The 22,844-nt window shown below is 38.3% G+C and overlaps 1 protein-coding gene across 2 annotated transcripts in view; it reads right to left on the bottom strand.

The window, feature by feature from the left end:
* The window catches only part of TNKS (tankyrase), a 227,929-nt gene extending 205,387 nt beyond the window's left edge, over positions 1-22,542 (bottom strand). For both annotated transcript variants that reach the window (XM_050801078.1, XM_050801079.1), the window contains exon 1: positions 21,100-22,542. In XM_050801078.1, coding sequence (XP_050657035.1) covers positions 21,100-21,772 — 673 coding nt within the window. In that variant the 5' untranslated portion in view covers positions 21,773-22,542. The remainder of the gene's footprint in view (positions 1-21,099) is intronic.
* Between the last annotated feature and the right edge of the window lie 302 nt (positions 22,543-22,844).

Below are 22,844 nucleotides of genomic sequence, written 5' to 3'. Positions count from 1 at the left end.
ATTGTGATCCCCAGTATTAGAAGAGGGGCCTGGTGGGAGGTGACTGGATCATGGAGGCAGATTTCCCTCTTGCTGTTCTGGTAACAGTGAGTTCTCACAAGATCTGGTTGTTTAAAAGTGTAGAGCACCTCCTCCTGCTCTCCTCTTCCTCCTTCCCTGGCTATATAAGACATGCCTGCTTCCCCTTCACCTATCACCAAATTTCCTGGGACCTCCCCAGCCATGCTTCCTGCACAAGCCTGCAGAACTGTGAGTCAATTAAACCTCTTTTCTTTATAAATGACCCAGGCTCAGGCAGTTCTTTATAGCAATGCAAGAACGGACTAACACAGTCATTATAAAAACATTTTAAAAACATTTTTGCCATTACTTAAAAAAAAAAAGTCGAAATAAATTTCCTTGTACATGTGTCCTATCCATTTAAGATAAATGTCTCAAAGTAGTAGTACTAGATCGAAGGGTATAAATTTAAAATTTCCCATGTTGCCAAATTGCCCTCTATCAATTTTCATTTTCAACCAAAATCCTGTGGCCATTCTGTGCACATTTATAAGCTTTACAAAGAGGTAAAAAAAAAAAAATGCATTGTTATTTACTTTTTTCAGTTCAGATATTTGCTTTTTTACTGTTGAAAATTAAATATATGAATACAGTTGAACTCTCTTCCCTCAATCCTAGTCCCTTCTTTGCTTCCCCAGAGATACTATTACATAAATTCAATGTTTGTTTTATCATGCTTATTATATACTTTTCAATGTGTGTTTTTAAACACTTGTGTTTATATATTTATATTTGATACATTTCATGTTATTTATATATTATTTCATATTCTATGTGATTAGAATATATTTCATATATTCACATTATTATTGTCAATATCATATGGTTCAATCTATATTAGTGGAAGGTTGATAACCATAAGCCATCCTTCTGGCTGATATGGTTTGGCTCTGTGTCCCTATCCAAATCTCATTTTGAATTGGAATCCCCATGTATTGCAGGACGGGCCTAGCAGGAGGTGATTGGATCATGGGGGTGGTTTCTAATAGTTTAGCACCATCCCCCTAGTGCTGTCACATGAGTGAATTCTCATGACATCCCGAGGTTTAAAAGTGGGTGGCAACCGGGAGGTGGAGCTTGCAGTGAGCCGAGATCATCCCACTGTACTCCAGCCTAGGCAAGAGAGCGACACTCCATATCAAAAAAAAAAAGGGAGGGGGGGTGGCACCTCCCTCTTTCTGCTGTCTCTCTCCTGCCCCACCATGGTATTGCTTCCCCTTTGCTTTCTGCCATTATTGTAAATATCCTGAGGCCTCCTCCCACCCAAGTTTCCTGTACAGCCTACAGAACTATGAGTCAATTAAAACTCTTTTATTCATAAAATTTATATCATAAATTACCCAGTCTCAGGTAGTTCTTTATAGCAGTGTGAGAATGAACTAATACACTGGCCAACAGAAAGACTCAATTTTTCTCAGACTCAATTTTGCTTGGGAATTGGGCAGGAAATAATATACTAAGAGAAAGCCAGCCCTTCCCCAGTCCAGGGAAGGAATCCTAATTAAGTCAATCAGGTAATTTCATTCTGCTCTGCCAGTGACTGGCCATGAGGACAGATGGGAAAATCTAGAAGCTTCTGGAAATATTTTTCCTCTTCTACACCTCCTACAGAAGGTGTGGGAGGAAGAGTGCCCTTTCTCCTCCTCTCCCCCTTCCTCCCAACAGTTAGAAAATTCAAAAGAATTATTTTTTTTTTAAGCTGGCATAAAACGCTTACTATGTTCACAGAACTGAAACCAACTCTTGAATTTCCTACCTCTACACTTCTTATCAAGCAGTAAAATAAATGTCCTTAGGCTTTAAGTCAGCTGAAGTTTTAAAATACTCAGTGTTAAACCCATGCGAATTGATATAAGCATCTGTTCCTATGTTTACTAAGTATTCACATTTCACCTCTTGTCAGTCCATTGTCTTGGCCATTTTCCTTTGCGCTATTTGTCTTTTTCTTATGATTCTGCAGGCGTTCTTTACATATTCTAAACATTAATCTTTTCCTACATGGATTGTGCTTTATATATAAAATTTAAGGAAACCTTTCTGATTCCTATACTGTTCCTACATTTCATCTAGATTATAATTCTTTCACATTTAGATATTTAATTAACTTCTAACTATGGTGTGAGTTAAAATTTTTATTTTTCCTTTTCTTTTTGGTTAGTCAGTTTGTCTACTTGTTAGTTTAACTTTAAAATAAGTCTAGATATCTAGTAGGGTAGAGTTGACCCACCTCGTTCCTCTTAAAAACTTATCGGCTGGGCGCGGTGGCTCACGCCTGTAATCCCAGCACTTTGGGAGGCCGAGGCAGGCGGATCACGAGGTCAGGAGATCAAGACCATCCTGGCTAACACGCTGAAACCCCGTCTCTACTAAAAATACAAAAAATTATCCGGGCGTGGTGGCGGACCCCTGTAGTCCCAGCTACTCGGGAGGCTGAGGCAGGAGAATGGCGTGAACCCGGGAGGCGGAGCTTGCAGTGAGCTGAGCACTCCACTGCACTCCAGCCTGGGGGACAGAGTAAGACTCCGTCTCAAAAAAACAAACAAAAAAGGAGAGATTCACTTGTCTCACACAATTTGTCAAGACAAAGGCAATCCCAGCACACATAGCAGTTTATCAATGGTATTAGGAGCTCCTTAGAATCTTTCCACTCTGACATTCTTAGCATCTCCACTTGCTTGTTACCTCACAGTCACAAGAGTGCTGTATCTCCAAGCCTCATATCTAGGTTCTCAGACAAGGGAGAGTAAGTAAAGGGTTGGGGGCGGGGGTGGGGGGTGGGGGCGAGAGCTTTCTCTCTTGACGTTTTTATTATTAAGGAAGAAATCGCATCTCCAGATACTTTCATATATAGTTCACTGGCCAAAAATCTGTCATCTGTCCAGCTACCAAGAAAACAAAAAAGGCTAAAAAATCAAGTCTTTTATAGCCGGACACACTACTGCCTTGAACGAAATCTAAGATCTGTTAGTGAAGAATTAGAAGAAAACAAATTTGGGGTACATAACCAACAGTATTTGTAACAGCTTTGTAAGTCAAGGGTAAGAAGATTGGATTTCATTATAAGTACATGGGAAACCATTTATTAGGGAAATTACTTGATTCTATTTAAATCTTAAAAGGATCATCTGTCAGCTATGTGAAATACAGACTGAAGTGAAGAGCAAAATCAGAGGGACTAGTCAAGAAAAATTCTGCAGTAGTCTGGGCAAGAATTGATAGTGGGTTGGAAAAAAAGAGTGAAAGTATAGCTGGGTCAAAGAAGAAAGAAACGGATAGGTTTTAAAGCAAAGATGACTGGCTCTCAGGTTTCTGTCTTAAGCAACTCTATTTTTAGAGGCGCCAGTTGAGGAAGGGTCAGGCAAAGCAGGTAGCAACAAGAAGTACCCTGATGAACTGCTTTTCCCCAACGACTATATCAAGTAATATAATGTGTAAATTTCAGCACATTCTTTCCCCCAAACAGTTCATGAGAAATAATGACATTATATTACATATTCAAAGCAATTTAAAAATATACTATGTGGTGTGCTGGCAGTGAGGAAACACAAATTCCTAACACAGCCAAATCCCAATATACTTAACAATTTTCCTTATTCTAATAGTAAAGAGGTGATTAAGGCCTTTCAAAAATATTTCAATATCAAATTTAAGGTCACTGGTATCTATTCCTCATTCCCTTATGTTCAGCATTTTAAACCTGCCTAAAATTAAAGCTTCCACGGAACAACGATGGCCAATATTAAATCATATAACTGACAACTATGACTTCTGAAATTGAATAAAAGGGAAAAATCTAAGGTGTTTGGAGTATTTTAAACTGATGTTTTTTATCTATGGCAGCAAAATCACATCTTAAAGTCATTTTCCCCCTAATTGGACTGTCAGCAAAACTGCAACCACTGTATATCACTTGAACTATTAATCTTTTAACCTACACTTATATACCAAATGAGAACATTTATATTACATCTCCCATGCTTTTTAAGTGTAAAAATATCCCATTACACCCAAAAGATAAAGTAACTGTAAACTAACTTTGGGGTTGTCTAGAAAAATAACTCATGGAATTCTCTCATATATATCTATTTTCCTAAATTAAATTTAATTTGGCCTCAGGTTGCCTCCTTACATATTTTACGTTAGGACTAAAGGTTTCTTCATACATACATCTAACTGGATATGTAAACTGAATGTAACCTACTCTTGTACCAATCACGAAGATTCAGATAAAGGCAGCTAAATGTTCAAACTGTGTTCAAATAAGGCAAACAATAAGCTGTAAGCAATCAAGCTCCTTCTATACCTTACTTTTGTCTTCTGTACATCACTTACCTTTTCTATCCGTAATTGTTACCTGACCATGTGGCAGCCCTGGAATTACTCTGAACCTATTCTGGCTCTGGAGGTTGCTTGATTCATGAATCATTCTTTGCTCAATTAAACTGTTAAATTTAATTTGACTAAGGTTTTTCTTTTAATATCTGACATAAATGATATCAGAGAAGCTGAGTTGGGAAAGATAAAAAGGCACCTGGTGACAAATGTGACTTGTTCACCATTATCTTTAGAAACATTAGGAAAAACTAGAATCTAAAATATGAGAATGGCTTGCTATATATATATAATATAAATATTACTTTCCCTATCTTAAGTATTACCAATCCACTTTCATCCAAAATAAAAAGCAAAACAAAAATTCTTAACAATGAAAATATTGCTTTCAATGAAACAAAATTCAGCTATGACATATTTATGCAATAGCTATGAGTTTTGAAAAAAGGTTTTTCCTGGCCAACAGACTTGCCATTCACTAGTTGAACACTAGCAGTTCAGACACTTATGAGTATCTCTAAAGACCCACTAAACACGGTAATTCACAATTTTGCTAAATTAAAACTCTGAATGACACCTGTATTTTGGCTGATGTGCAGAAGGCAGCCTCAAAATTATAGAGGGGTATATAGCACAACAGCCCCATCTCAACATGACCTAATTCTACTCACTTTCTTGTACAGGTCTATCTTCTAAAGTTCTTTAAAGTTTTCTCTTTTACTGTATTTCATGGAGAAAATGTATCTGCTACAGTGATAGTCCCAAAACTAGGAATTAGGGAAAGACTTGTGACATGAAACAGAAGACAACTCCCTGAGAGAAAACATAAGAGAGAGAGCGGATGGGAAGAGAGGAAATATTACAGAAATAATTATAAGACTTCCGATAATTAAAGGAAGAAGTAAAAGTTCAGATTAATATAGTCATGGAGTGCCAAACAGCATGGACAGTTTGTAGCAAAGTCTAACAACAACAAAGGCTATAGTCTTTCCGAAAGAAAATGAATCAGCTAAAAACAAAAAACAAAGAATCAGTTGACTGAAGTCAACCTTAACTATGAGAAAAGATATTTTGATACTTAATTTCATATATAGCTAACTTTATTTCCATGTAAAAGTGAAATTAAAATAATCCCAGATATGCAAAATCTCTAAAGTGAACACAGAAAGATCCTGGTTAAAAATATTCATGACAAAAACGAGTTCAGTAGTAAGTGTGTGAGCATATGTCTATATATCATGAATTAACTCAGTACAAATCTATCCTCTCTCAAGACTTAACACTGACTAATAATCACCCTAACAAATAATTACAATATAGGGTTACAAAGAAAACCAAGTCTGGAATAGAGAGCTTCCCTAATAAAGTGATATTTTGAGCTAAGATCTGAGGAATAAGCAATTTACCAGACAAAAGGATAGGGATAAATGTTCCAAAGAGAGTAAGGCACAGTAAATCAAGAGGTGAGAAACTCTTCATATTCAAATACCTAAAAAAGTTCAGAATGGTTCAAACAGAGGGAAAGAAATAAGAGACTAAAAATGGCAACAACATGGAATCATCGGGCGCAATGGCTCACGCCTGTAATCCCAGCACTTTGGGAGGCCAAGGTGGGCGGATCACAAGGTCAGGAGATTGAGACCATCCTGGCTAACACGGTGAAACCCTGTCTCTGCTAAAAATATAAAAAAATAGCTGGGTGTGGTGGTGGGCGCCTGTAGTCCCAGCTACTCGGGAGGTTGAGGCAGGAGAATGTCGTGAACCCAGGAGGCAGAGCTCACAGTGAGCCGAGACTGCGCCACTGCACTCCAGCCTGGGCGACAGAGCGAGACTCCATCGCAAAAAAAAAAAGGCCAAACTGGAATCAACTAACTTTCCGCCACAGAAATCATGAAGAGAAGCAGATCATCCCTCAAAACCAACACAGTATATCCAAACTACAAGTCCTTTATTTTACGTATGTCAGCGTGAAGACTAAGACCATTACCAAAGTGACATAATTCAAATTTCTGCTATATGAACTTAGATACAGGTTAAGAAAACTGCTAAGTATAGATGGATACCTATATACACATCAGTCTTGGCAGCCAAAAGGAAAAAAAGGCTACAAGGATTCTCGAAATTCTGCGGATAGTTTTTGGTCTAGCTTCCTTAAATTCAACATAGAATTTGTTGTAGAGATTACTCTGAAGGCCACAGTAGGGAGGCAAAGGTTAACCATAGGACAATGAATGAATCACAGTAACTAGACATCAAATGAAAATGCAACAAAATGTCCCTGAATATAATTTTTTAAAAAGAAAATCTACCTCTATTTTAATGGTTGATTTGTATTTATTTATTTAAGAGACAGGGTCTTGCTCTATTGCCCAGGCTGGAGTGCAGTGGCATGATCATAGCTCACTGCAACCTTGACTTCCAGTGCTCAAGTGATCCTCCCACCTCAGCCTCCCTAGTAGCTGGGGCTACAGGCGTGCCACCACACTGGCTATACGGTAGATGCATCTGACAGCAATGACCTGACCTGAGCATACCCTGAGAATGACACTGTATGGCAGATGCACCTGAATGTGTGGTCACAGTTCCAAGCTAGGGAATCCGAGAGTGGTCAACCTGGAGATCCATTCCGTATCTACAAGGGACATCTGAGCTCCAAGTCCATCCTGTGGAATGGAACATGGGCCATACCGAGGATTGAGGCCCTTTGTTTTGGGTTAAAGGTTGCCAGGTGGAGGTTGTTGGGGGAGGCTGTTAAGTGAAAATACTATATTAACTGCATGCTTTTTGCAAGCAGTTGGTTATTCTACCCATCCTAATGCCAGTGGGCCATGTGGTAATTCTGTCCACCACACCAGCAATGGACTGGTGGTTCTGCCCAGCCCGCTGCGACTGGAATCTCTCCCCTGTATTTAAGCCCCCAGGACACATTATGTTTCATTCATTGGCTCAGGGTCTCTTTTTTGGCCTCTTGAACCTGGTGCTATCCCCATTACAGTCAGTAGGGGTACAGCACAACATCCGGCTAGCTTTTTAATTTTTTTTGTAGAGATGGGGATCTCGCTTTATTGCCCAGGGTGGTCTCAAACTCCTGGGCTCAAGTGAACCTCCCACCTTGGACTCCCAAAGTGCTGGATTACAAGTGAGCCATCACACCCAGCCTGTATTTATTATTCAATAAATGGTTCAAAAAAAATCTGGCACCTGCTTAGAAAAGAACAATTTTTAAAATATTTACCTCTAAATGCATCGCAAAATAAATTTAAAATAGATCAAGGTGTAAAATGTCAAAATGAAACCATAACAAAATTAAGTGGACAGTTGCATGATTTCAGGATAGAAGAAGCAATAGAAGAAAACAAACAAAAAAAATTTAAGGCAACAGATTTGAAAAGTTTATAGATTAAAAAAATGCTTTTTAAGGCAATAGATTTCAAAAGCTTACAGATAAAATTTTAAAACAAGCCAGGAAAATATTCGCAATGACTTTAACAAAGCACAGATAACAAAGACACCAAAAGGCAAAAGAAAAAAAGAATAGGAAGAGATACAATGCCAAAAAGTAAATGCCAATTGTCTTTTAGTAAAACAGTGATCTAAGAAATGCAAATTTACTAAGTATTGGTTTTATCAAACAACTAAAATGTTTTCAATGTTGACGTTTAGAGACATGTACAAAAATATTCATAGAAGCACTATTCATATAGAACACACATAAAAACCACCCAAACACTCAACAGTAGAATGGGTAAGTAGTGGTATATTCACACAATAGAATTCTATAAACAATGGAAATGAACAAACAACAACTACATAAGATAGATGAATCTCCCACAAAATAGTACTGACTATATAGTATCATTTATCACAAGTTCAAAACAGACAAAAATCTGAGTGGTAGAGGGGTAACGACTCAAAAGACATACGACAGGAGCTTATGGATTGCAGATAATGTTCTGATTCTTGAGCAGGGCGCTAGTTACCCAGGTGTATTCACTTTGTAAAAACTCAACTCCCTATGCACTTAAGATTTGTACATGCTATGGAGCTATGTCCCCACTAAGAAACTATGGTAATAGCTGATGTTGTCCAGGGTGTGATGACAGGAATTATTAGAATATTTTAGGAAACCAAATGGTATTTGTTCCCAATGATAAAATCTGAGCTTTCAAGGAAATATTAGAATTCTGTAACACTTGCAACTGTCACTATAAGCTGAACAGTTTCCCAATTCTAAAATACTTTTCTGATGAGATTGGTGGTAATATTAACAATTATGCTTATTATTTTTATTACAAAGTAAAAATGTGTCCACATTTGGAATATCCGCATAGCTTCAAGAACCAGTATTTTCTAAATGATCAAGCACAAGTATACCTATTTCTGGATTCTAACAATGAATTCTAACATAGCAGAAGTATAGAAAAATTCACTGATTTGGCTTCAGATTCTACATTGCACCTACCCCTTAGGAAACTACTACTTATCAAGTGTGGGTGTAGAATCAAAAAGAAAAAATGCAAAATTATCTGACAATGTTATTAAAATATTTCTTCCTTTTCCAACAGCATTTTCTGTTTGAAGCAGGATTTTCTTCATATACTCTAACCCAAACAATATACCACGATTGGCAGGTAGAAGCAGATGAGAATTAGCTATCTCCTATTAAGTCAGACATTAAAGGGACTTGCAAAGTGTAAAATAATGCCTCTTCTCATTATTTGCTTTAGAAAATAGTTTCTTTTTTTCACTAAGAATGATGTTTACACATATATTTACATATAATGGAGTTTACCATTTTATTTTTTAAATTTCTAGTATTATATTGGTTTTAAATTTTTAATATGGTAAGTCTCCATAGACACATCCCACATAAACAAAAGTTACTTCAATTATTTTTAAGAATGTAAAAGAGCGCTGAGGCCTAAAAGTTTGAGAAACACTGCATTTTTACTATAAGCTTTCTTAAGGGCAGGAAATATTCCATTCTCATAATCTTGCTCGTATTTCTCAAGCTGTTACTGAACTACTCTAAAACCTTAGAGCTCAAGCCAGATCCCTGAGAAACAAACCAAGGGGGAAAAATACACCATGGAATTGCCCCAGTGACTGTTAATTAAACAAGTTGCATGCAGCTTGCTTGAATTTCCATAAACGCTTCATTAATGCTGAGTTTCATACTGCCAGAGAATGTCTACAGTCACTCTCAAAAAATGTGAATCAACAGCTAAGATGAAAACAGTGTCCTCAACATAATTGCTGAGATTCAGTCTATTAAATGTACTATTTTCCATATTTCGTGTTGGTAATATTAAGAAACTCCAGGACAAGAGAGAGACTAAAACGTCCACTATGATACCCCCATTTTTTTCACTTAAATGTGGTAAAATATACATAATATAAAATTTGCCATCATAACCTTTTTTTTTTTTTTTTTTGAGACGGAGTCTTGCTGTCGTGGAGGCTGGAGTGCAGTGGCGCGATCTCGGCTCACTGCAAGCTCCGCCTCCTGGGTTCACGCCATTCTCCTCCCTCAGCCTCCCGAGTATCTGGGACTACAGGCGCCCGCCATCACACCTGACTAATTTTTTGTATTTTTAGTAGAGATGGGGTTTCACCGTGGTGGCCGGGATGGTCTCGATCTCCTGACCTCGTGATCCACCTGCCTCAGCCTCCCAAAGTGCTGGGATTACAGGCGTGAGCCACCGTGCCCGGCCACCGTAACCATTTTTAAAAGTAGAGTTCAGTGGCATTACATACTTTCAAACTGTTGTGACTCCAATATGTTTCACTTACTGTTCAAAAAATTTTTAACCTCTTCCATGAATCCAAAACACAGAGCAAAATTTATCTACAAGATTTTCTAACAACTCTAGATAGTATTTTAAAGAAAATAGTTACTGGCCTGGCGCGGGGGCTCACGCCTGTAATCCCAGCACTTTGGGAGGCCTAGACGGGCAGATCATGAGGTCAGGAGATGGAGACCATCCTGGCTAACATCGTGAAACCCCGTGTCTACTAAAAGTACAAAAAAATTTAGCCGGGCGTGGTGACGGGCACCTGTAGTCCCAGCTACTTGGGAGGCTGAGGCAGGAGCTTGCAGTGAGCCGAGATCACGCCACTGTACCCCAGCCTGGACAACAGAGCAAGACTCCGTCTCAAAAAAAAAAAAAAAAAAAAAAAAAAAGAACAAAGAAGAAAAACATAAGCTGGCACCTAAAGACATTAGAAAAAAATAGTTAAGATGTATTCATTAAGTGTAATTCTATGTAATTTATTTCAAAAATACCAAATTTCCAGTCAACATGAGAATAGCCCAAGCATTTGGAAAAGGAGACCTGTACATCTTATTAACAGGACTGATGAGAATGTCAAAATGGTTTCTATGGTTGATAAATATTATCAGAATGAGGGCATGAGAACTTTTCAATGTCTTATTATATATATAATATATATGTCAACTATATATAATTTGACATATATAATGTTATATATATGTAGACACAAAAAAGTGTGTATACACACACTTTAACAAGGCATCAGGAGGTTTAGTTTATTTTTACTTTATTTTATTTTATTTTATTTATTTATTTTGAGACGGAGTCTCCCTGTCGCCCAGGCTGGAGTGCAGTGGCACGATCACGGCTCACTGTAAGCTCCGCCTCCCGAGTTCACTCCATTCTCCCGCCTCAGCCTCCCCAGCAGCTGGGACTACAGGCGCCCACCACCACGTCCGGCTGATTTTTTTATGTATTTTTGGTAGAGGCCGGGTTTCACCGTCCTAGCCAGGATGGTCTCGATCTCCCAACCTTGTGAGCCGCCCGCCTTGGCCTCCCAATGTGCTGGGATTACAGGTGTGAGCCACCGCGCCCGGCTGGTTTAGTTTATTTTTGAACTAATGACACAGAGGCTATAGCTTTAAGGTTTCTTGAGTCAATCAGTAAATTCAAAACAAATTTTGTTCAGTTTGGACTTGTAGTTCATGGAAATCATCTTCTAACTACCAAACACTTCTTCACTTTAAAAGAAAATCTACCACAGAAGAAAAAATATACAAGCCCAAACATCTGCCACCTACCAGCAGTTTAGTTTATACTGAAAACGCAAAAGAGATAGAGAAAAAATTTTACATCACGTTATTTTCCCTTTTCCAAAACCAAAATACATAAATAAATAAATAACTTGTCTAAATTGAATGGGGACCTGACACACTCCAAAAAACAGCTTAAAAAAAAAAAGTTTAAGCTCACACCGCTTTAATTCTATAAAGATACCTGAACAAACTGGCAAAACAAGTTTCGAGAAAAGAACTCAGTAACTAGCTGTGGGGAAAGCAAACTTAAACATCTGATGAAGCCTTAAAAGAAAAACAATGGGCAGACAAAAACAAAACACCTAAAACTTTCTTCAATTACTTGAAATCAAAGTGATTTTTTTTTAATGAGCCTCAGAGTTATCCTGAGCTCCCAGACTTTAGTAGAAATCCCTAGGAAACCCACCCTACTCAATTTTTCTTACAGATATAATGCTTTTTATTCACCAATAAACTAAAAGTTCATTTCTGAATGTTTCTTTCTCGTGTATGTTTCATTTGTTTTACTAAGCCCCGTAAAGGGAGGTTTCACCTAACCCTCAGACTCCAACTCATCTTATCTTAACTAATCCTACTCAATTCTTACTATAAATATCTATTAATGATGCATGGTATTAGGTGCCTTAAGAGCAGGGTTAAACCAAAACTTAGCTATCAGAAGAATAAACATAAGCCAAAGTAGCTTCAAGGACAATGACACGGGGAAAAATAAAAATTTAAGAAGCACTGCCCCTTCAATTTTTATCTACTGCAATTTTTTTTTTTGAGACAGAGTCTCACTCTGTCGCCCAGACTGGAATGCAGTGGCGCGATCTCGGCTCACTGCAAGCTCCGCCTCCTGGGTTCAGGCCACTCTCCTGCCTCAGCTACTCCCACAAGTAGCTGGGACTACAGGCGCTGCCACCACGCCCGGCTAATTTTTTTTTTTGTATTTTTAGAAGAGACGGGGTTTCACCGTGTTAGCCAGGATGGTCTTGATCTCCTGACCTCATGATCCACCCGCCTCCGGCCTCCCAAAGTGCTGGGATTACAGGTGTGCGCCACCACGCCCAGCCATCTACTGCAATATTTTATAGTAAGCTACCCAAAGATTCTTTGTCTATGACACAAAAGGAGGCTGTTAAATATATTAAACACTAAACTACTATATAGTGCTTTCCCCCTCATGTTATCACACAGCTCATGTTTATTCCTTTCCAAAACCAAACCTAACATTAAAATAAAATTTATTTTCTCAGAATTATTTACATTCCTTGATTACTTTTCTTCTGGATGCTAAGCTTGAGGTTTTTTTTTTTTTTTTTTTTAACATATTTATGCTCACAACTCGACCTTTGATGATATGCCTCCTATCCTCCCGATGTATTTCTCTGGCCTCTTAACTGTCAAAGAATCACTTCACGTCAAGAAAGAACACCTGGCCTGTAACCTATTCAATTCATTGGTGGGGTAGGGAATGCTTTACAGGTGACCGGACTACACTTACCAAAAAGACTAAATAGATTATCAGGAAGAGACTTTATCTATAAAATGCCCTTAGCACAATGTCTCCAGTTAAGGTTCCTGAGAAAATGTCTCATAGGTTATATAAACGGAGGTATAAATTTATGATGTTTCATAATTTAAATGCTACCACTGTAAAAGATGATCCTGCAGACCTTACTAAAAGACTTGATCTATTCTAGGCCAGAGCAGCATGTCCAACACAAGAAAAAGGGACAAGGGGGATTACCTTAACTATCTCAGACCTTTATTTTTATCCTTGACATTATTTAGTAATTAATTTCTGTAAAAATGAGCAATGAAAGAAACTGACGTCAAATACATACAAAATTCTTACAAGAAGAATTTGGAGAATAACTTCCCCATAGACAATTAATACCTAATAGAAAAAAAATGCCCACAATACAGACAAAATTATAATCAATTATTTTAACACTAGCTAAAAGAGAATATGAGAATGATATGCAAGACATGAAAGTATAGCATACGCCTGAGTTAGAAATAAAAGGACAGAGTTCAGAAAATAATTCAAAATAAAAGAAAAAATAATTTCAAGAAGAAAAGACTAAACAAGAAAGAATACAAAATGGAAAAAAATGCCACAGATGATACCTTATAACAGAGGTCAGCAAACTACAAGCCATACACCAAATCTGGCCCATCACCTATTCTCATAAATAAAATTTTACTGGAACACAATCACACTCATTCATTTACATATAGTCTCTGGATACTTTCACAGTATAAAAGCAAAACTGAGTAGCTGTGAGAAGGACCATATAGATACAAAGCCTAAAATATTTACTATCTGGCCATTTACAGAAAGTTTCCAACTCCTGCCTTAAGGAAAATAGAAGATGAAAGGAGAAAAAAAAGTTAATAAAAAAAGATTTTGTTTTTAATAGGATTCAAAAGAAAGTGACAGTTATCAGGGGTTGGGGACAGACAGACAGTTATAGTTTAATGGGTACAAGAGCTTATTTAAGATGACAAAAAATGTTCTGGAAATGGACAATGGTGATGGCTGCATAACATGGCGAATGAACTTAATGCCACTAAATTGTACACTTAAAATGGTTAAAATGGTAAATTTTACATATATCTTACCACATTAAAGAAATGGAGCAAGTAACAAATTTAGAAGAGAGGCAAAGTTTCAATATACATAAAAAGAAAAGAATAAACAAAAAGTATAATTTGAGAACTTTTCTGAAATAAAATGTCTGAAACTATGTAAAGAAAAGGCATACCACATACCTGAGAAAATATATCTAGAGAAACGAACACCAAGACATACGTAGTAGAATATCTGGTCTTTAATGGAAGAGAAAAAAAAAAATCCTTTGCCTATCTAGGAAAAAAAAAAAGGCTAAGGGAAACTCCCATTCTCATCAGACCTTCAACATTAACAGCTCTTAGCAGGTCCTTGAGAACCAAAAGTTCTCAAGTATGGAAGAAATGATGGCCAGATACAACATATAAAAGGTAAGTAAAAACCCTATAGTTCTTAGATTGAATTGGAAGTATCAATATTAGTTAATGAGGTAGATTAAAACAGATTGTCAGAATGTCTTAAAAAGCAACACTCGGCCGGGCGCGGTGGCTCAAGCCTGTAATCCCAGCACTTTGGGAGGCCGAGGCGGGTGGATCACGAGGTCAGGAGATCGAGACCATCCTGGCTAACATGGTGAAACCCCGTCTCTGCTAAAAAAAAAATACAAAAAACTAGCCGGGCGAGGTGGCGGGCGCCTGTAGTCCCAGCTACTCGGAGGCTGAGGCGGGAGAATGGCGTGAACCCGGGAGGCGGAGCTTGCAGTGAGCCGAGATCGCGCCACTGCACTCCAGCCTGGGCGACACAGCGAGACTCCGTCTCAAAAAAAAAAAAAAAAAAAAAAAAAAGCAACACTCAGATATATACTGTCTATAATAGACACATTTTAAATGCAAAGACAGACTGAAAGTAAATGAACAGAAAACTACCACGCACAGCATAAGAATACTGAAGTGGATATAGTCACATGTGATACAATGTAGCTAAAATCATAAAGATTTTCTCTTTTTTTTTTTTTTTTTTTTTTTTTTGAGACGGAGTCTCGCTCTGTGGCCCAGGCTGGAGTACACTGGAGCGATCTCCACTCACTGCAAGCTCCACCTCCCGGGTTCATGCCATTCTCCTGCCTCAGCCTCCAGAGCAGCTGGGACTACAGGCACCCGCCACCACGCCCAGCTAAATTATTTTTGTATTTTTAGCAGAGACTGGGTTTCACCATGTTAGCCAGGATGGTCTCCATCTCCTGACCTCCTAATCCGCCCCTCTCGGCCTCCCAGAGTATTGGGATTACAGGCGTGAGCCACCGCGCGGCCAATCATAAAGATTTTCATAGGATACACATGAAAATTTCTGTAACTTGGGGCCAGATAAAAGTTCTTATGCAGGTGATAAGTCAGAGAAAGCAATAACCATAAAATAAATAAATTTAATTTAAAACTTCTGTTCAAATGACTCTCATTAAGAAAAATAATCAGTAATCCATAGCCTGGGAGGAAATATTAGCATATTTATCCCACAAAGCCCTAGTATGCATAACATATAAAGTACTCTTAAACTCAATAATAAAAGATAACCCAATAAAACTGAAGTGTGTCCAGTAAAAAAAAAAAAAAAAAAAAAGGACAAAACTTCATAAAAGATATATAAGGCCAGGCGAGGTGGCTCACACCTGTCATCCTAGCACTTTGGGAGGCTGAGGTGGATGGATCACCTGAGGTAAGGAGTTCATGACCAGCCTTGTCAACATGGTGAAACCCCGTATCTAATAAAAATACAAAAATTAGCTGGGTGTGGCAGTGGGTGCCTGTAATCTAAGCTACTTGGGAGGCTGAGGCAGGAGAATAGCTTGAACCCGGGAGGCATAGGTTGCAGTGAGCCGAGATCACACCGTTGTACACCAGCCTGGGCAACAAGAGCAAAATCAAACAACCACCATCAAAAATTGTTGATGGGAATGTAAAATGGTACATATACTTTGGGAAAAAAAGGTGTTGGCAGTTTCTTATAAAACCGGACATTTACCTACCCTAAGACCCAGAGATTCTAATACTAGGCATTTGCCCAAGAGAAAGAAAATCCATGTCCACAAAAAGGATTTCATAAGAATGTTCATTGCAGCTTTATTCATAACAGCCAAAACTGAAATCAGCTTAAGGGTCTATCAACTGAGGAAGGGATACACAAACTGCAGAATATTCATATAATGAAATCTACTCAGCACTAAAAAGGAACTACTGATACATGTTACAAAATCAAAAACATTAGGCTGAGCAAAGTAAGTCTTACAGAAAGAGTAAATATCGAACGAACTGCATTTATATGAAATTCTAAAACAGGCAACTCTTATTCTAGAGTGGAAAAAACGTCAGAACGGTGGCTGCCTGAGGGAAAAGGGATAGTGACAGGATTGAGATAAGGGGTATGAGGGAACTTTCTGAAGTTTCTATAAGGAAAGTCATAATTTGAGTTACACAGGTATCTGCATTTGTCAAAACTCAATGAATGTACACTTAAGTTTGCAGATTTCACACTAAAAGATAAATCTTTACACAAATAGTGAACTTAGATAATGATATGCATATTAGCATATTTGGAGAAGCTGCACAGATGCCTACCATTTACACCGATATGCTTTAATAAAAAGATGATTGATGGATAAAAGAACATATATGTAGGAACACACACGTAATAGAAATTATACAGTATTATAATTTATGTAAGCATTTCTCTATTGTTGAACAGTTGGCTTGTTACCAATTTTTTTGCTATTAGCAATAAATTTACATATCATCTTACAAATAGCTAATTTGTTCTTTAAATCATTTGCTTCCAAAGAGTAGTACATTGAGGTAAAAGAAAGATATAGACACACTTTGCACATCTTTCTAACTAAAAGTTCTCTCTAAACTTTTTTTTTTAAAGAGGTACCTTAAGAAAAGTGTAAGGTTTTAAGAAAACACTAAGTAAAATATAATCCAGTTTATAATCAACAATTTTAAGTCTGGGAAGCTATTTATGAAACTAGGTCCCTTTCTTCTATTACCAAATTAGACCCTTCTTAAATCTTGAGACAGGGCATTTGCTTACAAGTAATATTAAGGATCTTGCCAGGCAACGAAAAGTGTAAGATAATTCCCACTCTAAGACTGAAGCATTCTAACTCATTTTATTACCCGCTGATAGGCAACAATTTAGAGTATATGGTGACTTTTAACAGGAACAACATTTGTACAAAGGCGAGGAAAAAAAAAAAAAAGACAAGCATGCCCATGCTGAAAAATCCAGAGAAGAGTCAGGAATGAGTTGAAAAATCTCTGTATTGTTAAATATGTATGGTAGTGGATACCATTAACAAAAAAAAAACTGGTTTTGATTTTAAAATACCTCACATTACCTATCATAATCCAAGTAGTATATGTTAACAGGAAGCCCATTTCAAGATTTCTTCGATTTCATGTAAATACTATAAAATCTCAGAGTTTAATGTTTTACTAAAGCCTTCAGAAAAAAAAAGAAAAAATACCTCATTTGAACTTTTCTATAAAAAGAGAACTCATCAGAATATATGGGTCCTTTAACAAAAATGTCACTACTAGATACCAAACTAAGGAGGTATCACTCTCAGTTGGTACTATTTATAAAACTCTTTTGACTACTATACTTCAAATAATAGAAAATCAGGGTCAAGGACCATATCTGTGGAAGAAAAAGTCCCATATAAATTCTAGTCAACAATAAAAGAATGGATCATCTTTACAAAGCCATCTTAAGAAGACAACAAAACTAGTATTTTGAGAACCTGTATCAACAATGGAAACAAGATTTTGTCTTAATTGCGGATAGGATGATTCCATTACTAACACAGTCTCTAAACCATATTCTAAACAAATTATCACAATCCAAGATAAGATAGAAAGGATTCCTAATTTTCCTGCTGGAAAAAATATGGTTATTCTTAACGTAATATAGATAAAGTGATAAGGATTTAAACATGGTTTCATACCACATCTGAGATCTTTAAAAATGATTTCCAAATGCCACATGTTCTCACTTAAATAAGGGGGAGCTAAACCTTGAGTACACATGGACACAGACAAGGGAATAATACACACTGGGGCTTACTTGAGGGTGGAAGGTAGAGGGTGGGGGAGGCCGAAAATCAAAACACTGCCTATCTGGTACTATGCTCATTGCCTAGGTGATGAAATAATCTGTACACCAAAGCCCCCAAGACTTGCAATTTAACCATGTAACAAACCTGCACATATAACCCCTGAGCCTAAAAGTTGGAAAGAAAACAAAATTGTTTCATTTCATTCCATAGAACTGTAAACTCATTTTTAAATAGAAATAAAAGTATTAGTTAACATCATCCCTTCCAACCTTTGCTTGGCTAGCTTGGGCTCACCCTTTTAACACCTGCTTTAAAAAAAATCTACCTAGAAGGACTTCCTTAACTGCTCTAAAGCAAGGATAAGAGCTCCTATTACATACTGGGACAGACAGTATAATGTACGTTTCCTGTCACGCCAGATTAGACACTAGATACTTTGCAGGTTTTTGTTGTTGTTGTTTATGCTTCCCTACTAGACTGTAAGCTCCTTAAGGCTTACAGAATGTTTGCCATTACACAATTGTGTCAGTATTTAACATCCAATCATCTAAGTACACTAAAATATTTCTGGAACAAATAAACTGTAATTTTTAAATTTTTTCATTCAAGGGATTGTACCAATTTCTCATTTTTAAAACAGCTATTCCATGACAATTCAATTACTATCATAATAACCAGTCACTGATAATTCTTTTCATTTCTCAGCCTATACATGATAAAGAAGACTAAAGTTTAATAAAACTTTAATGTTATGCATTCAATCACGGAAGTGTTGCAAACTGACTACAGGATATTATGTTTTCCTATCATTGAGAATTTTATTATTGTGTTTTCCACAACTGAGCTAAAATTTTTCTTAAAAAGCCGATTCAAGGTTAGGTTCTCATAACTACAACATAATTACGGTACTGTTTTATTGTTTATCTTCTAGCTAATCTAGATGTATGTAAAACTCCGAAACAGAATAACAAGTAACTATTGTAGCAAATAGAAGACATGTGATTTGAGAAACAAGCACTATTTTGTGTGACTTATCCTAAATACATTAATACACGTAAGTATAACTATCATTTGTTGGTGATTACTCATAAAGTGGGGTGGTGAAAAATAACCTGATTGGTGAAACAATTTGTTAAAATAGTCAAACATGGAATAAAGTATGCAAAAGTAGACACCTCTGTTGATTTATAAAATCAGACTTGGGCCTTTCATTTAGCCTAAAGAAAAAGAAATGCTATTTCATCTAAAACAAGCAAGACCCTTGAGCAAACAAATAGACAAAAGTCTGTTTATGATTCAATCCACTGCATTCCTAGTAAGTAGTGTCTGTATATCAAGAATGAATCCAGTGACCTAATAATAATTTCCTTTAAGTGTTTCTCATACCACAGGTCATGACCCATTAATGGATCACAAGCAGCATTCACTAAAAATGAAATCGAATAAGATATAAACTATCAGAGGACAACACATATATTAAGGGAAAGTATTGTTTCCAGAAGCTTTTGATTCAGTTGCATATGTGACCATGTAAAATGTATTTCTAAGTATGGGCTACAATAAAAAACATGTGAAAGCTACTGTCTTGCATATAAGCCCCTCCCCATTACTATTTCTCCCAAAAATCGGGAACTCTACACTTCAATTACTCACAAAAATGAAGTGACCTTAATCCAGGGTTCTGACAGTTTAAGTTTGATCTCACAAGCTCTAAAGTCAAACTACCTGAATTCAAACTCAATTTCTACTATTTCCTGAGTGAATCTGGACTTACTTAAACGATCTACATATGCTTCACTTTTGTCATCTGTAAAATGGTTAATCATATCTCCCAAGTGTGGTAAAAATAAATACTACTACAGTGGGTCAACACGTTTTACTATTAACAGAACAAACTGAAGAAGTGACACATATATATATTAGAAATATAAGAGAAACTTAACAGAAGTTATCTTTGGTGTGTTATCTTTGATGTTTGTGAGCGTGTGATGCCTTTCATTTTGTATTTTTCTGTCCTATTTGGGACAATACATGTATTTCTAATATAATGTTTCTAATGTATATAACATTATTACCTATATGTTTAAAATATCAACAGTAAGTATCGAGGCAGTGAAATTATAGTCCTTTGTTTTTCTTTTACAGTTTTCTTTATTTTATAAACATATTATTAGGTGTCTTTGAGAGAAAATCATCAACTATTTGCAAAAAAAAAAAAAGGACAAGTGTGAGGTCCAGAGCTTAAGAAATTCACACTTTTTGAGGGAGAACTTTGTGCCAGATACGTCTCACCAAATGCTCGCACAACATCATTTTATGATTTTTGCCCGTGAGAAAACTGAGGCAACTGACACAAAGTAAACGGTCTGCTATACAACAAATAATAGTGGCCACAATATCAAAGCCTGTATTTCTTCTATCATCATATAATGCATCCAAATATTGTTCTCCAGTTGTTTCACACTGGCATATTTTGGTCTCCCCATCTAGACTGTAAACTTCTTTAAAAGAAGGGAAACTTTCATAAACTTCATTTCTGTCTTTCATTGGGTTACTAAGGCTACAATAGATGCTCAAACATTTGCTGGGTTGTATTAAACCTCTTTTGGTCTGGACTCTCCTCAAGGGACATACCTTTGTAAAAACAAAATAGCACACAAATGACAAAACTACTCTAAAGCTGTCCAAATCTAACTTTATTCCTGCACACCGAAAACTAAACTGTGCAACCACTGAAGAATTTCTTGGATTCATTTATCCCCCGACCCCAACCACGCCCCCATCACCCAGACACCATCAAAAGAAAGGCACCTCTAGTCTTCTGGTGAGGTGTTGAAGAACCATGACCACGCCCCCACTTTGTCCCATCACAATAACCTGCTTTCTTGTCCTAACTGGACCCTGCACCCAAACCCAAAACCCTTAATAAACAATTCAAAAGTCTCTGACCTGCAGCGAAGTGCAGGGGAGAAGACTTCCGGCCGGCCATGTCCTTTGCATTTACGTTTGCCGCGTCCACCAGCCTCTTTACCCGGGACACGTCCCCATTGCGACAGGCCTCCAGTAGTTCCCGTAGGGCCCCGCTCACTGCTGGGACCCCTGTCCCAGGTCCTGCTGCCCCAGTCCCCAGTGGTGCTGTGCTGCTAACTCCGGCCGCCTCGGGGCTCTCCGCCAAGCTCGATCCAGGGGAGGATGGAGAGGAAGATGAGGAAGAAGTCGGGGAAGAAGAGGACGACGGTGAATTGTTACTGCCACTGCCGGCTGGGTTGGGAGCGACCCCAACGGAAGATGAAGTAGAAACGGCTGGGACCACGGGAGCGGCGGCGACGGTACAGATTGTGCTGGTGGTATTGCAACAGCTGGTACCGTCAACCGGGTCCGGGGATCGGGGCCTGTCGGGCGGATCCCGACTGCCATCCCCCTCCGGCAGCGCTAGGCCGTGCCGCGGGGAGGCGAAGGGGGCCAGGCCGCTGGCCGTGGGAGAGGCTGGGGTGGTCCCCGGAGCCAGGCCAGGGCTGAGTGGGGGAGGAGGTGGCGGCGGCGGCGCTGAAGCCCCTGGGGCGGGCTGGAGCTGTTGTTGATGATGGTGGTGATGATGCTGAGAGCGACGCGACGCCGCCATCTTCGGACTCCCCTAGCACTGTCACTGCGGCAACGGCCCCCACCGCCCGCCCTCACTTCCGACCGTCGGACCAATCAGCATCCAGCGCACAGGAAATGATGCTAGCGGGGTAGGAGGGGCCAAAGAGAAAGAGGGAAGTATTGGGAGCTTAGGGAACAGCCAAAGGAACGGGGCGGGGCTTTGTCACTGAGAGGCGGGGTTTGTGACGTGGTGGCGGGCCGGCTGGAGAGATTTGAATGCTGGAACCAGCTCCTGCCTAGATGAGAAACATTTCTTGCATTTCTCACTTTCAGGCGGCTTGCCCTGGTCCGCTCTGTTTCCCTCAGTCTCCCTTTGCTTGCTCCAGAGCCAGCTGTTGAGATGCAGCTCAGAGCAAGCAGAGAATGTGTCGATTATCATCTATTAAGCGTCCTCGTCTGAAAAATGGAACTAATAGTACCAACCTCACAGAATTATTAGCGGGATTAAAAGAGCTAACATAGACAAAGCGCTCTGCCAGTAAAACACAACTATAATTAGCCCATTGGTAATTTTTTAAATTATAGTATTTCTTTTCCAGGTGTGTCCTTCAGCTCTTGTCCCTTCCCTATAATTTTTCTCACCCTATGTGCTTTAATTCCTCGTTTTTAAATGCTGGTTTAGATTGCTAGGATTGGCATTCCAGCTCTGCCATTTGTTGTGTATATATGAGCCATTTTATCACTCTACCTGTTTTTCTCTGTAAAATTGAAATAATGGTGCAATAGGTGTGAATTATTAAAAAAATGATTTTTTTCCTATTCTGCTTATCTCTGAAATTTTATTTTTCACCCTACGTTTAACTAATTATGAATATATTCCTTTCTTTTGAATTCTAGTTTAGCTTAGCCTCTCCCACATCCCAAACGGATAAAAACCTGGTTGCTAGGCTGGTCACGGTGGCTCATGCCTGTAATTCTAGCACTTTGGGAGGCCGAGACCCGCGGATCACTTGAGCCCAGGAGTTCGAAACCAGCCTGGCCATCATGGTGAAACTCTGTCTCTACAAAAAATACACAAATTCGCTGGGCAAAGTGGCACACGCCTGTAGTCC

Source organism: Macaca thibetana, chromosome 8 (genome assembly GCF_024542745.1).
Source record: "Macaca thibetana thibetana isolate TM-01 chromosome 8, ASM2454274v1, whole genome shotgun sequence".
Classification (NCBI taxonomy): Eukaryota; Metazoa; Chordata; class Mammalia; order Primates; family Cercopithecidae; genus Macaca; species Macaca thibetana.
This window is presented reverse-complemented; position numbering and strand designations above follow the sequence as displayed.